The following is a 17,047-nucleotide window of genomic DNA, read 5'->3' as shown; positions in this document are numbered from 1 at the left end:
AGATAAAAAACATGATGGGGAATTTTGGAAATAATAAAAAAATGTTTTTGTTTTTAATACATTTGAACTTTTCGACTGTACAAAGCTCTGGAGTTATTGGAAATGTTTGGATCACATGAGTCAGAAACAATCCATGCAGTCACACTAACATCTAATTCTACAAATAGTATAATTCTTATAATATTAATGCACTTATCTTTTAACTGTCTGAAATACTGGGTTTAAACGGAAGGAAATGACATGCTATAAAAAAGCTGTGCAGCATTCCAATGTTGATTTTAGAACTTGTATGTCCTTGTTAAGAATGAAAGCTTCAAACTATTTGGTACCGCTCTCAAGTGTATTTATCATACTGTTTTCTTTTCTTTTTTTTAGATCAACATGCCATGTCTTTAAAGTCTGGGTTTGGATACCTCACAGCATCTTACAGAACACAGGTGTGCCTCCTTGTTTATGTCTCCATTCTCACCCTTTTTGCTTACTTTATTCTGTCTTTATTGTTCTTTACCTTCCTACCTCTCCGTCTCTTGTCTTTGTCGAATAGAATGTGGTACGTAGTTGCAGTCGGTGGCTTCAAGAGCAGCAGTACCAACCCTGGCATCTGCGCAGCCTCAAACTGCAGCCCCTGACCCCTGTACCAAGGTATAGACTACTGTCTGTGAGGACCCATTAGAAATGTAATCTATCTGGATGCAGGATCCTTCTCTCTTATCATGCTGTTCTTTAAGTTGCACCTTAGAGACATTGTCCATATATGTGATGCTTTAAAATTAAATGTCTCTGAATGACATGTCATGCTTTCTTTGTTTGTCAGTGACATAGAGATTTCCAGAGCTCAGACGCCCAAGCCAGTGCACCAGCTGGCTGATGAGATCGGTTTGCTGCCAGAAGAGCTTGAAGCCTATGGCAGGAGCAAAGCTAAGGTCCGACTCTCCCTGTTAGACCGCCTCCACAAACAGCCTGATGGGAAATATGTACTGGTTGCTGGGTGCGTGTGATTTATGAATCCCTTTTCTTCATAATTATCATATTCCTTCAGTTCCCCCTAGTGCTTAAACTTGTGATTATAAAAGAAGTAAACCATAGTGATCCTCAGAACAAGGGCAAGCGACCATAATATCTCTGCTTTCTTAATGGTATTAACTTTAAAGCAATGTATAAATTATTTGGCTGCAGACTGAGTGCGATTATGATATTAATGCACTTCATTTGCATTATGCACAGAAATAAAATCTGAAATTCTCAAATATTCTGTACTTTCTGTATGTCTAGTATAACTCCCACCCCACTGGGCGAAGGTAAAAGCACTGTGACCATCGGCCTAGTCCAGGCCCTGTCTGCCCACCTTAAGCTCAACTCCTTCGCCTGTCTCCGACAACCTTCCCAGGGACCGACCTTTGGGGTTAAAGGTCAGCAATGAATACTACTTAGGTCCTTATGCTAATTTCTAATGACATATTCTGTCTGAACAGTATGATTTCAACTTTCTGTGCTCTTGATCTTTTTCTTGAACTCATGGTAATACAACACAGTCGTCTCTTATTTTGAAGATATTCATTCCAAAACTCAGTTTTCTGTAAAACTCTGTTTTGTAAGATAGCTATTACATTAAATAACAACTTCCGTTACATTCCTTAAAGAGATGTATTTTCATTTTAGAAAAACTATTTCAAATGGTGGAAGTTATTTTGGACTCTTAATTTTGTTTTTCTTCTGATTGAAGTGGGATTTTACAAAATCCCAAGGCCAGAGACAGGCGCCAAAACCAGCCGTTAGGAATGTCTCAAGTAACTGTGATAGATATGCTATTTTTGTCAGCGGGAGGCTAGCGTTTCATACCCTGCTACATTTTGTGCAGGGGTGGAGTAGTTCACTTAAAGTCCACCACTCAACATTCCTCCTTTGTGCGTCCCCGTCTTGTTTGTCTGCCTCTGACTGTGTTACTGCTTCTTTGTGCCTAGGGGGAGCTGCAGGAGGGGGATATGCCCAGGCCATTCCTATGGAGGAGGTAAGACACACAGACGCTCGCATTGCTCCCTAGCTGGACTAATGCAGGCTTCAAAGACCTAAGACATGCAGAGACTCACACTAGTTTACACCCTGGGGCTGTGGCATAATATTGCTGTGACTAAATCACTGTCTGTAAAGCAGGGTGGGAGGGAGAGAGGGAAGGAGACAGCCTTTTTAATCTGCAGACACACAGCCTTCAACAAGGCAGCCTCATTTTCTCATAACAAAACACCAGCTTTTCTCAGATATTTACCACCCAATGATTGTTTCCATTTATATCGAAGGGCTCGTGTCAAACAGAGAGAATATTTGTCATAATATTTTTAAAGACCTAGTGTCTGTTTGAAGCAACATTTATCATGTGATACCAAATGTTATACCATTATAACCCCATTCTTACAGGTTTAATTTCTACTAGGACCATTCAAAGCCACAATTATTACTACGACATTACAGTAATACCGCTTTAATTTCTTGTGTCTAATCTCCTCATCTCTTTTTCTGTGTTTGTTCTTCTTCTTTTTTGTCTATCTTACTCTTCAGTTCAACCTCCATCTGACTGGTGACATTCATGCCATCACAGCCGCCAACAACCTGCTGGCAGCAGCCATCGATGCCAGGATGCTCCACGAGGCGACACAGTCAGACAAGGTGACCGTGTGATGATGTCACACAGTAATAACTTATTCTTACATAACCTTGATGCTAGTATAATGACAATCCTGACTGCACAAAATTGCTTTTTAGATGTGTTATTCTCTGTGAAGGAAATTTATAAATGAAGTGTACATGCTACAATATTCACAGACAAGCCTAAGATATGTTTCACAGACAATGAACTAATCTATGTATGAGCATGCTTTTTACGTCCTAATAACATTTAGCAGTCACAACCATGGTGTGGTTGTGTATTTGGTGTGGTGCAATATATTCAAGAAAACTTTATTACCCTCCAAGGTGCAATTACATGTACTTTATATGCATATACCCATATCATTTATTATAATTGTTTTTTCTTATACCTCCAAGGCCCTGTTTAATAGACTGGTCCCTTCAGTGAATGGAGTCAGAAGATTTTCACCCATCCAAATCTCCAGGCTGCGTGTAAGTCTAAACACTGCAGTGCCCGAATCACTTACGTCAACAATCATTACTAACCAAAAGCATTGCTGTGTTGAGCTCTTAAAATAAGATGCCCCTGTCCACTAGGGGGCCTCAGTGAGCCTATCTTAAAAATCCCCCTCTTTCCCATCACCATGTCCTCATCTCCAAATATGTGTTTATGTCTCATGAAGCTCCGTTCTGTTTATATGCCTACAAGTAATGCTGTTTTTGTAGTGTTGTTGAGGAATGCCTAATATCAAGTCTTAGTAGATACAATGCATATGGCACATGTTATGGAGATGAGAGGGTGAAGCTGTCTGTCTGTCTGTCTGTCTGTCTGTCTGTCTGTCTGTCTGTCTGTCTGTCTGTCTGTCTGTCTGTCTGTCTGTCTGTCTTGTTGTATGAAAGTCTCTGGGATGAGAAGGTAAAAGGACTATAAAATATTCATTGGTCTTAATGGACCGAGTGAGAGATATAGAGTTGTGTCAACCCCGTCCCCGTAAACCTTTCAAACCTGACGGTGAGTTGATTGCCCCGTAGTCATTTAGTTTGGATTTGTTTTAACATACTGGAAAGAGTTTGTGTCCAGCTCACACGGACACATACCAAGAAATGTACCACTACTTTGTGTCTAAAATAAAATAATAAATGAATTGCTGTATCTAACAGTAGTGCCACAGCTGGGATCAAAATGTAAGCCTGTGTGGAACTAAAGCCAAAGTATAACGTCTCCAAGAACACTCACAGATGATCCTCTAATCTTTCTCTCTTCGATTCCAGCGTCTAGGGATCAATAAAATAGATCCTGCATCGCTCACACTTGAGGAAATCAGCACCTTTGTTCGTCTTGACCTTGACCCCTCCAAGATCACCTGGCAGAGAGGTATCTAACAAAAAATAGGAATTCATTCTGTACATTATTTCTGGTTGCAACCTATACTGAAGGGCACCCCCCCCCCCCCATAGTCCTAACTAAAGGACAAGTAAGTTGTGTGAAATATTTTTTAGGATTTAGTTTGCTTCTTGATGCAGTGGGTTGTCATTTATTTTTGCTTCTTTATAAAACTAAAGATATACTCAAAGCTTCAACTGCAACTTTACACATGTTTAAATTCTTTGAAGTTTTTGAGGTATGCATTGACAATATGATAAACATAGCAAGCAACATGATGTATTATTTACTAAAACTGTGATGTTATATGGCATTGGCCATGCCAACCACACAGGCACGGACATTTCTTAAAAGCGAAAATGTTTTGATTGGGACCATGATATGAAAGATTAGATTTTATGTTTTGATTTAAGAATGACGCATGTCCCATTCTAACTGAAGTAAAAGGAAAAAAGGAAATGGTTTTGTTTGCTACACAACACCCAGTATGACGATCATGCAAATCTAATTTTCATTTTTTCATTTGTCCATAAACGTCACTTGCAATCTCAAATTTAGAATAGATTTTTTTCCCCTGCAAATCCTCAAAATGTATATTCTCTGCCGTGTGTTGGTATTCTCGTCATTGAAAATTGGCTTTGACAGCTTTTTATGGCCCTTGTGTTCATATGGATTTAAGACATCTAATGTTAAAGCGTCACGGTCATCTGTCACAGGGTAATAAATGTGGGTGTGCTAAGAGTGGGAATAGCTACCTCAGTGGTAGCTGTGTTTGGTTTAAAGTTGTCAGTGAGAACAACCAGCCGGGTGCTGCTATGACTGATGGTATTTACTCTAGTGGCTCCAGAGGGCACTCTTAAAAGACGAACCCTGGAGATTAAAAACAGATTTACAACCCAATGTTACACCGCTGTGTGTCTATGGTTCATGAAACAAACCGTGTTTTTTCACTTGCCCTTTCATTACATTAAACTAACATGAGGATACTGTTAGACTAATGTGGTTTGCTGGCTCATTGTAACAATATATAGCCACAGATTCCTAACCACATTATTAGAGAATACGCTAAGTGCTAAGTGAAGAATCTTTTAAGTAGCAAATCCCTCGTAGCATAAGTACTTTCAGTGTGTCATGAGCTGCTCATAATTACTGATAAGTCTCTCTTCTTGTCAGTTATGGGTTTATCGTGTGTGCAAGCCTGTAGATGTTGCATTTGTGTCTATTTAACAACATGTGTGGAGATTGATTTTTTTACAGTCTGTCAGGTTCAGGCTGTTAAAACATAAATCAGGTATCGGATCTAGTTTACTACTTTAAAGAAAGTTTAGGTGTCCTGTCTGTCATTGATGTTATGACAGTTTTCTTGTTAAAAGTAGTGGATTTTCTGTTGCACAAAATGAAACTTTTCTTTTTCTCTTCCAGTCCTTGACACAAATGACCGTTTCTTGAGGAAGATCACAGTAGGACAGGCGAGCACTGAAAAAGGACAGGCCAGAGAGGTATGCAGCATTCATGCCTTCACAATCTTCATTCACTACGACAACCAGAATATGAACACTTCTGCAGTATTGTTTAGTTTTTTTGCTGTTCATTGCAAATATTTCCTTATTCACTCACACAGTATGACAAACAGGTGATATCACTGCAGTGTTTCTATTGCAAAGGCCTTTGCCTTCTTCTTCTTCTTCTTCTTCTTCTTCTTCTTCTTCTTCTAATATAATATAAGAGCGTTATTGCATGTTGTTAAACACATTTTGGTTTGAAAGCAATCCTCTCCACTTAGCAGCATATATCAAATATAAATAGTCACTTACATGGCACATAAAATTAAAAAAAGAAAAGAAAATACCATACATGGATATAACATGGCACTTATTGCATTAGCAGCAGCAGTTAGGTATTGCTCTTGGGGCCAAAGTACTAGTTTTTTGTTGTAAGATTATTAAGGTGGCTGCGAAATGCCTGTGTTTTTAGGTAGTTGTACAGTAAAACTAAGATGAGTGTATAAAAACTTTCCCGTGTAAACGCAACCAAACACACACCCTCCATGCCCTCTCATCTGTCCATGATAAAACCCAGATGTATTTCACCCAGATGTCCGTAGTAATGACAGCTAAATGAAAAAATCCTGTAAATAAACAACTCACCTCAATGTGAAGCAAGCAGGCTTAAGTGAAAGCAAATGTTTAAAGAAGGAGAAAAGTCACACACACACACACACACACACACACACACACACACACACACACACACACACACACACACCTGGAATAGCCTCTGAGCTAGTTCAGCACATGTTTACATTTACCGCCATCAGGTCATCCATTCTGTTTCCCTTTTCATTCCTCTGTCCTCCAGCGCTGGATACACTATAGCCCCTCAGGGTATTATCACTGGGAGTGGGAGTAGAAATGTTGTGTTCCTTGGTGGATTGATGTGGTTTAAGTTATGTTTCTTTTTTTCTTGTGACGTGGAATGGAGCCTGCTTTGGTTTTCTTCCCTGTGGAAAGCCCTCATTCACTCGTTTTTTACTCTCCGTCTCTTCCTTTTTCTGTTAGTTTGACATTAATCAATACTGAAAGGCGGGTAAAAAAAAATAGTAACATGACTAATATACATGTTAAAAGTAATTTATTTTTCCAAATTCATCACTCAAAACTAGGTCATGATCATATAACTTGTGTTCTCTTGCCCATGTGATGAAGCTGGTGCTGTCTAGATAATCTCTTGACTGCCAGCCGGAAAGTTTCCAGTTTTCTTTCTTCCTGCAGTGTGATTGCTACAGCACTGTGATCTTGAGAGGTAGTCAGTGATGAGACACTTTCAAAACTATTATACTTTATTAAGCAGCCCCCCCCCCCCCCCTTAAGATAAAGTCAAATTTATTTTGGTGTGAAAGTGTAAACACATTGCTTTCACATGATTTTACACAATAACACCCATGAGCTACAGTATTTCTGCTTGTCTATTTCACGATTGGTAAATGCATCTGAGTTTTCCGCAGGTCACTGAACACGTACTTTAATTTGTTGCCCTTGGTTTACGATCATTTTCTTTTCTCCCACTCTTCAGACTGGGTTCGACATTGCAGTGGCCAGTGAGATCATGGCCATCCTGGCTCTGGCAGACGGCCTGGAGGACATGAAAAACAGACTAGCGCGCATGGTGGTGGGGACCAGCCGCTCTGGACGGCCTGTCACCGCAGAGGACCTGGTGTGTGTTACTGTGGTGTTGTTGTCATTCAGAGAGTGTGGGGGATTTTAAACCTGACAATCTCACAGTTGGCTTTTCATCACGACATCTCAAATGTTTCGAGTCGGCTTCAGTTTCCTCCTTCTTACTTCAGATAAATGAAGAGACTTTCTCAGAAGAAAGAAGTGTGATTGTTAGGTGTATCCTACACATTTGGTCAGGAAACCTATGGCGGGTGGCGGGTGGCCGTTGTGGGTGTTTTTGGGTGTATAAAACGAGTGAAACATAATTCATCATCGTCATAATTTTCTGTCAAACTTGCAGGTTAGAAATTCCCACTTGTGCCAGACTCACTAACGTACCACCTCCCCTCCTCAAAACAACACGTCTAATCTAGGTGTAACCTACGATTTAAGATGTTAAGCAGAGTTTTCACACCTCTTACCGGATCCATCTGTGTGGTCAGCTGGTTCTGGTTTCCCCAAGACTGTGTTGTTTCAGAGCTGTAGAGGAGGATGCCCTATAAAGTTACATTAGTCTTTCTAATTAGACTGGATGCAAAAACATCACCACACCCCAGAGCCAGCCCCGGGGGGAATATGATTAATTGTATAATAAATGGGTGTGTGCTGAAAGTGCTGACAAGGCAATTTTTGGGGCGCAAAGCACATAGACATAGACAAATGGACTGTAGTGTCATTTATCATCCTAACCATTTACCGTTCTTTACATACATTTCAATTGTTTATATTAGTGAGGTTCAATTATTATAACTTGTTCTTGTTTCCAACCCCCTCCCTCATATCGTTCTTCCTCCTGACAGGGTGTGAGCGGAGCACTAGCCGTGTTAATGAAAGATGCCATCAAGCCCACGTTGATGCAGACCCTCGAGGTGAGGCACGCTCATAACCCCACTTAAATAGTCATTATTGCTCAACTGAGCGTCTTCTGGTGAATATGTTGTAGAATAAATAGGTTGGCAGTCCACAGGGACGTCTGCAGTAGACCTACCTCTACCTCTGCTGAGAAAAGAAATGGAGAGAGCTGCACTGAGAGCTTTAAAGAAAGGATGATGGATTGACTACTGTGGCGCTTCATCTTAATAGCAGTTTAGCAGTGTGTAGAGGACAGGCGGAGCTCTCAGAGATTATCCCATCCAGATTCATATTGTCCTTAATTTGATGATCTGTACGATAACGCATGCCTCTCTCAACATCTGGCTTTCATTTAGCTTTTGAGACATTAATGTTGATGACTGGACATGTGATCACACAGACGCATAAACAATTCTTACATGTTCACTAATGCACACACACGCACACACACACACACACACACGTGTATAAATACCATCAGTGACCCTAAGAGTGCTAAAGGAAAAAACTCAACCCTTGAGGTGATGGATGGAGAAATGGAGAAGAGTGGAGTTTGGAGGTTTAAAGGATTTAATGAACCGATAACAAACCTGACATCTAGAATTGATCTTTGGCCTCTCTGGTAAAGCATAAAGCCCCACTTGAAAGAAGCACCAAGTTTATAGAAGACTGGCCCATTAACATTCATAGTTAATGTGCTCATGGTCTCAATGGGCTTAAAATATGTGAGTGATAGAAAAGATATTATTTTAAGATGATTAAACAGGTACTGCACACTAAAACATGTCTTTTGATCTGCAAACTAAATTGTATGACTGCACTGTGATGAAACACCGATGTTGGTGTAATAATTGACATTCCTTTATTATTTCTAAATGCCCGTCACACATATCCGTGTGGCAGAAACGTGTGCTGGCGTATATGAAAACTTGTCAGAGTCCAAATACGTCCAACTTTTCATCGGATCAGAAAAGTGAACATATACAGATACGCATGTCTAACCTATTGATAGAGCATCACTTACTTATACAGAATGTATCAAACGACTGACGGTGAACCCTACAGCCAATGTATTGATAACGAGTGGATAACCTATTCCTACCCTATGTTAAGATGATGCCAGACGACGGAGTAACTTATTAAACGTGTTTCTACAGTACAGCTAGCGTTCAGCATGTTAGCCGTTCTCCAGCATCAGCATGACGTGAACCAGATGGCACTTTTCCAGTAAGTGATACGCTATCAATGTTTGACATGCGTATAATAATTAGTTATGTATTCGTTATGTATACGTCAGCTACAACACCGCTGTGGAAAAGTTGGACGTATTTGGACTCTGACAAATTTTGAGCTAATTTTCATATACGCCGGCATGTTTCTGTCATACGGAACTGTGTATGTCTGGCGTGTTCGGCGTGTCGTCTGCGTCCTTCAAACGATCACAACTTACCCTTAATTTATATCAACCTATTGCCGATATTTCGTATGCGCCGCCATACGTTTCTGTCATACGGATATGTGTGACAGGGCCTTTAATCTGCATTTGATGGGTTGAAAATGGCTCAACACGTCATTCACTGTTTAAATCACTGGTTGGGACTTATCTATGGCATGAAATGTATATATATTTTTTAATGTTAACACCCAGGGAATGTGACTGAGCAGTTCCTGCCTCACATCCACGCCTGCCGCTCCTCCTCGGCACCTTGCCCACTTTCTAGCATTTTTCAAAGTTATGCAGCGAGTGGAGTTCGGCTCCGACCTTGGGGGGGAAGTTACACTTTCAATTCAATAGTTTGACTTAATAATCATCAGCCATCATAAGCAACAATTTGAAAATGAAACATTATTACTTGTTTAGGTGACTGGTCATGTATCCAGCTGTATACAGGAGTATAGTTCATGAAAGCTCATGTTACATTGTCTTTTATGATGAGATGAATTAGCAACTATTTTGTTATTTTTAACCCTTGTGTGGTTCATATTTTTGTTATTCTGCCAATGTTCGTGGGTCTGGTGGACCCGCTGCATTTTTTGGGTTTTTAATTCAACACATTCAAACAATTTTATGTTAAAATACTCGATAAATATTTACTTCATCCCAATTACAAGCGATATAAACAGCATATATGGTTATACGGTCACCTTTATGAATTAAAGTGCTACTCGTTTTTGCTGGTCCTGTGGCTCGAGTACAGTGAGTGGTCATTGAAAATGTGTTCTGATATATGTTCTACACAGAAAATGAATGAATCGTATCGTTTTTCTTTTGATAAAGAATTAAAACGGGTCCCACAGACCCGAACACGATACAAGGGTTAAGCAAAAACTCCTGTTTCTTGCTTCTCAAATGTCAATATATGCTGTATTTTTAAACCTAATCTTTATAACATTTTACATTCTCAGCACCTAACGGGACCATCAAAATACTATTACTATTACTATTAGACTATTACTTTTAACTGTAATGCTTCATGACTTATCTGATCATTCTGGTGTCTGGACAGTGTGTTAGAGTCTGCACATGCAGACAAAGATGTCCACTTTATCTTTGATGTTGATGCTCTCACACATGATTTTTAAACTAGAGTGAGAGGAGACCCGGCTGTGGACCAAAGGTTTTCTTAACAATCGGAGTAGTGTGTTTTTGATTTAAGTAATTAAAGTTAACAATGTTAGCAGTCATGCTTCTGCTAATGGCTTTGTGTTTTTGTTGTAGGGCTTGTTCTTTGTTAGTTTTTAACAGAAAGCTTGGGTACAGGTCTACTGGGTGGGGGGAATGAACACAGACTGGGTGTAGAGTGGGTGGAGTGTTGCATGCAGCAGAGATTTGGTTACTTTCTGTTTTTTTGGAGGAAGCATTGCGGTCCTGTTGTGTGAAACCGTTTCCTGTGTGGGTTTCCTGTGATTCTGGTCCAGGAACTGGTATTGGGATTGACCGGGCCTCGGAGCTCCGTGAGAATTTTCCATCCAGCTTGACCGCCTGTGCCCTTTTGTGCCCTCTTCCCTTGTGATTGTTTGTGTTGAATACAGATGCACACATGAGAATAGAGTTGGCATATGGAAGCTAGTGTGAGTGTTGGAGCATACATCTCTGTGTTGTTTCAGATGGGTTTTGGAGGAGATACAGCACAAGAGGAAAACCGTTTTTTTAAAGCGTATGTGTCTATTAAGTCGACCTCAGTCATTATCTGCATTTTTCTAACATCCTGTCTACGTGGCGTTCCACCGACTGCATGCATCTTTCCTGGGGAGAAGCAGAAGCCTATAGTAAAACAGACAGTCAGACATGTGTCCTCTCAGGTTTGAATCATTGTGCTGTCTGAAATCTAGCCTGGGAACATTTTATTGGTGTAGCACTGGTCTGCAGCTGGTTTAGTGGACAGTACAAGAAGAGGAAACTGTGACATGATCTCTATCTTCCGGTTTTTGTTCATTTCCCTAGTCTTTCTAATCCTCTTGTCCATCAGTTAAAGAGGTGATACATTTGGCTTTTCATTTTCTTTCCACTTTCATCGTTGTGGCTTGTTTATTGCCTGAATCTCTTCCTTCATGTACGGACATGGAAAGTGTGAACTGGGTCCAGTTAAAGTTCAGGAGTTGCAAACGCACATGGAAATCCACGTAATGTATGACGTGTGTTGACTTTCCATTTGAATAAAAAAAAAAAGGAATATGTTATTGAATGGGTAGAGGTACTAAAAAAATGTTTTGTCTTTATATTGTTCCTATTTTCTCTTTTTCCTCTTATCTGCATTTTTCTGTACTACTACTACTTTACATAGACAAATAGAAGGCGGTTGTTAGTTCCTTGTTAAACGGCTGATTTACTCCTCCAATGGGAGGCTGTTTATGCAGGCAGAGGGAGAGGTATGCAAACAAAAGCTTAGAAAATCATGCAAGTCCTTCTCATCCTTCCTTTTTCCTCCCTCTCAAGGAATTCACATGCAGTGTAACAATAGGTCAGTTGGCTTTTCCCAGTTTTCTTCTTGACCAGTTTTCTAAGTAATTTCCCTTTTTAAAGTGATAGTGTGCAGTAGACCTTTCCTCTGCAACCGTGTTCTTTGATGCCTTGCTTTGTCTAAGCTGGGTGCACACAGCAATATCTTTGAATGACAGTTGCAGAGCTGTTGCCCGTAAAAGTTTCGGGATAGTTCTGCTGCCTGTAAGCTAACAGCAGCTGTGAGTTTTAGCCAGCAGTAGCAGAGTTTCATCCTAGTTGAGAAGAAAATGCCATAAGTAGCAATTTTAGCAAATCAATCTGTGTGTGCAGTAACTTAAACTTCAAGTGCCCTTTTAGTTTGTGTGTGTCCAGTCTTTAGGTAGTAATCCTAAAATCAGCAAGGGAAGGAAGCCTGGCCCACAGTCAGGCTGCCATGCCAGTCGAGCACCTCTTAACTTGTGCCGACTGTTTAGACAAACATAGTGCCAGCCAAAGTGCATCCACACATCCAAATATTTATTCATGTTTCTGAAAGATGTTGAATTTAGCATGAAAAAACAGGTAAGTCCTTATTTAAACTTTGTCGGGTGAGTTGCTGTGGGTCACACTGTTTTCTCAACTCCTCCTGCGTGTTTGTGTGCCCCTCTAATTGTTGCAGGGTACTCCAGTGTTTGTCCATGCTGGGCCCTTTGCCAACATCGCCCATGGCAACTCCTCGGTGCTGGCTGACAAGCTGGCTTTGAAGTTGGTTGGCCGGGACGGCTTTGTGGGTAAGAGCACACAGTTCACGCATACAGATCAGACACAGACACATGCTTGAGGAGATGCACAACCACAAAACCTTTGGGGATGACGGACAACAAGACGTTAACTGTAGAGTCAAGAAGCCCCAGATGTCGGAGGATTTTAAGGCCTAAGCTTCCTTAGCACAGCAGCTTAAACTATCATTTACAATTTACTCCAGCCATAAACTTCAGCTTGCTCCCCTGCTGTTACAACCCTACATTCACCTTAGTTCTGGATCTGGCTCCGCTTTAACTGCCTTTGGCTGACTGGGTGTGCTACTCCGGTGTCTTGCCGCTGCGTAACTTTCTAGGAAACAGTCGGAGAGATTGCTAAAAAAAAACACAGGAGAAAGGAAGGAAGCTGATTTAATAATCTTAAGAGCCCCTGGAATGCTTTAGAGTAAACCACACTAATCCCTTCAACGTTAAAGCATACTTGAATATTTCCATTTTTATCTGTCTATCTATCCTGCTGCTCGCTTTCCGTCCTCATTTACTTTGGCTGCCGAAAAATGTTTGGAATGTACGTACGTGTGTGTGTGTGTGTGTGTGTGTGTGTGTTGTTGAGTTTGTCAAGTGAATTTGATGGACATGCAAAGCACATCAAGGCTTATATTTCTATGTATGTGAGACAGGTTTTCTGTGTCGGAGCAATAACTTGTAAAAGGAAAAGGGTGACTCACTGGGCATACACAACATTTACACAAGCCGTCATCTGTGGGATGGGAAAATGTGTAGGCAACGTGAGCAGAGAGTTGGATTTCACAACACTGGAGCAGAGAAGCAGGGAGGCTTGTATGCGTTTTATACCTCCACCCCTCCACCCCACTCGTTTTCCATCTGTCCGTCTCAATCCGTCCCTTCCCTGTCTGTGTGTTTGTTACCTGACTCTCAGGTATGCCAGGAACTCGACCTCCCTCCTTTTCCTCCCTCTGCAGCTGGGATGCATGTACCCCCCTTCTTTTAACTTGCACCACTGAAAAGAATAATAACTCAACAGCGAAGTTAAGAAAATGAATATTTCTGCATATACAGTCTGGAATGGCAAATCAGCTCTTTGATCTAGTGTTATGATCAAGTTGGAGGTTATAAACTGGAATTATCCTCCAACTTGAATTTACAGCTTGGGTCTTATTTTTTTAGTATTGACCATTGTTTTCATTGGTTAGGAGAACAACGTTGTACACCAAAGTAATTGCTAAGATCTTGAAACATGATTACATCCCAACAAAGTCTGACGGGATTATCTAAACCACTTTATTTGGAGGTGAGACGGAAAGCAATATTAACAACGGATCAAATGACTGGGTTTGTTACTATGAGTGACCCCCTTCACATTACACACAGAGAATTATCACACAACTCTGCAGTTAATTTGTTTTGGATCACTCTCACCGGTCTGATCAACCTTGTATATGACACAGCAGGCTGCTGTTTTCAGCTAAAAAGCTCTAAAAGATAACCGTACGCTACCGGCTCGGCACCAACCGACAGACGGACAAAGTTCTGGTGAACACAGCAGGAGTTGGTGGAGACCAGACAAGAACATTTGACTTGCATATTCTACAAGGCCAGAAACATAACTCCAAATAAATACTAATGTTGCTCCTTGTCTGTTGGATGTGTAAATAAGCAACAAAAATACAATATCAACTTTCCAAGGTCATAATATGTCAATATTGGGTTTACTTGTTTCAGCTGCACCCAAGCGCCCCTAAATCAGCAGACACGGGTTTAAAACCAAACATGTCAAATCAATTCAAATTATATAGCCCAATATCACAAATCACAAATGTTTCTGAAATGAATAAATCTGCAAAACGGATAAAGGAAAAAAAATCCTCTCCACACAATGTTAGTGTAGGAATGGATAGGACTATGAAAAGATAATGGCCCAAACTAAGAACATTTAACATTAACTGACTGCAGTAAACTAGAGTTATTCTTTCTGTCTTTGACACTGATGTAAGCACACCACAGTGAGTAATATACAGTTCAGTTAAATAGTCTCCACAAGCTCCTCTCATGTGGCAAAGGAAGTAAATAAACTCTCTCTGAACTCAGTGAGGGTTGTGAGGGTGTGTATGAACATACTCTTGGCCGTGCTTTATCGTGCTCTGTATTATTGTGGGTTTTTCAAGTCACTTTGGAATCTGGATATAAAATGGAGAACTGCTGCTATTAGAGGCTTTTCTGGGGGATACATTCCACAAGCCAGATGTGAGGGATTCCTGTATCATTAACAGTCTGGAGTATTGAACGCAGATAACCCCCTGATACTGACTTACTGTAAGATTTCCCACACCGCACAGCCTCCCTAAACTAAAGCAACAAATCATATGAGCTTTAGTGGCCACTGAGAAATGATGATGATATGTTCAGCATGTAAAGCATTTCAAGCTCTACACCCTTTTAGAGACTACTTTTTAAAAAACATCTCAATACTTATACAGTTTCCTGCTTTAACGTGTCTTAAGCTTACAAGATATATTTACTCTAATTCATTTGGTAGTTTTATATCATTTTGTCAAGTTGCCTTTGAAATTCTTCATCCTAGATTTCTGGTTAGTAAATCAGAATTGGCATTTAATATGCAAACAAGTGTATTAATGTATGGTAAATACAGTCCTTACATAGTACGTATTATTTAATAGACGAGTTTGTCGAGAGATAATTAATAAACTTCACATTTGTAAACGGATTACTCACCGGTAAAGGCCAAAGTAAAAAAAATTACAGAAACTTTTTCTAATATTATAAATATATAAATATAACAGATTATTCAATGATAAATAATCATCATTTGTTGTCTACCTAAATGCAACTGGAAAACTCTAACAGGAAGTAGATGGTCGTGTTGATCTAGTCTACTTTGCAGCATTTTCTGCGAGTGTTTTTATTGGCATGTGTGCTGATACCAATGTTTTGACTGTGGTAACACCATCCAGCTTACTCTTCCCTCACAACATCGACCTCTTCTTCCCCTCTTGCTCTCTGGCCGGCTCAAGGCTGTCCCACAGAACAGGAAGCAAATGTTTCCTCATGACATCCTCTGGGGTCAATCTCCTGCTTGGTGTAAAGTCGTAGTGGAAGGCTTCGTCGTAGTTGCCGTCGTTATATACTTGCAGTCTTTGTTTTCATTCTTTTCCCTCAGATTGTTCTCTGCTGTTCATCGTTGTGCGTGTGTGGTATGAGTACTCCTGTCCTCAGTTTGTGGGAGATCACACAATTTACTGAAATATCCACAAATCATGAACCTAAGAATGCGATGTTCATTGTCTGGTTCAGTATTCCAAGTGGTGCTAACGAGAAACAATGCGCTCAGTCAGCAACCAATTTGTGGCCAAATAAAGTGTAGTTACATTCTTGGGCTCATCCCTTTTTTAGACTTTATTTGTTGCTCTTTACTCGGAGAGACTTTTTGAGATGGAGATGATGCAGCCAAGGCCCTCCAAACCACCGTTTCTGCTTCGCGTCAACATTGTCATTTATATTGCCAGAAACTGTTAAAGTGTGTAGTATTTAGGAGGAATTATGCCTTTTCTTTGATTTTCTCATCTCTCTAAATTTACTTCAGCTCATTGCCTCTCTTCTCTCCCCCCTTGTCCTTGCAGTCTTTTCACTCTATGCATCTTTGGTGAAAGAAATCGTACTTTCACTAGTAATGCATAGAACCACACAGAGCATGCAGACGCACTAAAGCCTCAGAGTGCTTTATCACGTGTCAGCCACACGCCAGAGTGAACTAGACTTTTCTTAATGAAATCCTTATATGTACTGTATAATGTTTCCTTGAAACCTAACGATGGATGTTTTTTCGTCTAGAATCTGTAACATTACATATTTGTACTCCTAAAGTAATTGATACAAATCAATCCCTTAATCATTCAGCTTAACCACTCTATAAAGCAGGGGTCGGGAACCTATGGCTCTTTTGATGACGCGATATGGCTCGCAGACAATTTTGAGCTGACATTTTTTAACATGATTAACACGTAATAAACAATTATACGGTGTCATTTTAAAGTAAAACATTTAACAGCGGATTTGTTTTTAGTTCTCCCCTCTCCTTTCCTCCGCTCTGTCTCTGACTGCACAGCGCACACACTTACACACGTGTGTGTGTGTGTGTGTGTGTGTGTGTGTGTGTGTGTGTGTGTAGGGGGCGGAGCCCTGCCCTTCGCGAAACAGCTCTGAAGCTGCAGGTTTAACAGTGAGATGCTTCGTTATGTCGCACAAGCAGTCC

The 17,047-nt window shown here is 40.4% G+C and overlaps 1 protein-coding gene across 2 annotated transcripts in view; it reads left to right on the top strand.

Annotated features, from left to right (window-relative positions):
- The window catches only part of mthfd1l (methylenetetrahydrofolate dehydrogenase (NADP+ dependent) 1 like), a 38,023-nt gene that overhangs the window by 7,599 nt on the left and 13,377 nt on the right, over window positions 1–17,047 (top strand). Inside the window, exons 9-20 of one of the 2 annotated variants that reach the window (XM_029425681.1) lie at window positions 376–437; window positions 545–642; window positions 815–988; window positions 1,273–1,409; window positions 1,962–2,008; window positions 2,554–2,661; window positions 3,040–3,114; window positions 3,895–3,997; window positions 5,429–5,505; window positions 7,079–7,219; window positions 8,022–8,090; window positions 12,675–12,786. In XM_029425681.1, coding sequence (XP_029281541.1) covers window positions 376–437; window positions 545–642; window positions 815–988; window positions 1,273–1,409; window positions 1,962–2,008; window positions 2,554–2,661; window positions 3,040–3,114; window positions 3,895–3,997; window positions 5,429–5,505; window positions 7,079–7,219; window positions 8,022–8,090; window positions 12,675–12,786 — 1,203 coding nt within the window. Of the gene's footprint in view, window positions 1–375; window positions 438–544; window positions 643–814; window positions 989–1,272; window positions 1,410–1,961; window positions 2,009–2,553; window positions 2,662–3,039; window positions 3,115–3,894; window positions 3,998–5,428; window positions 5,506–7,078; window positions 7,220–8,021; window positions 8,091–12,674; window positions 12,787–17,047 lie in introns of those variants that run through there. The other variant, XM_029425680.1, reaches the window with a different exon arrangement.

The sequence above is a fragment of the Cottoperca gobio genome, chromosome 24, assembly GCF_900634415.1.
Source record: "Cottoperca gobio chromosome 24, fCotGob3.1, whole genome shotgun sequence".
NCBI lineage: Eukaryota > Metazoa > Chordata > Actinopteri > Perciformes > Bovichtidae > Cottoperca > Cottoperca gobio.
Note: the sequence above shows the minus strand (reverse complement) of the source record. Positions and strands in the feature narration are given on the sequence as shown.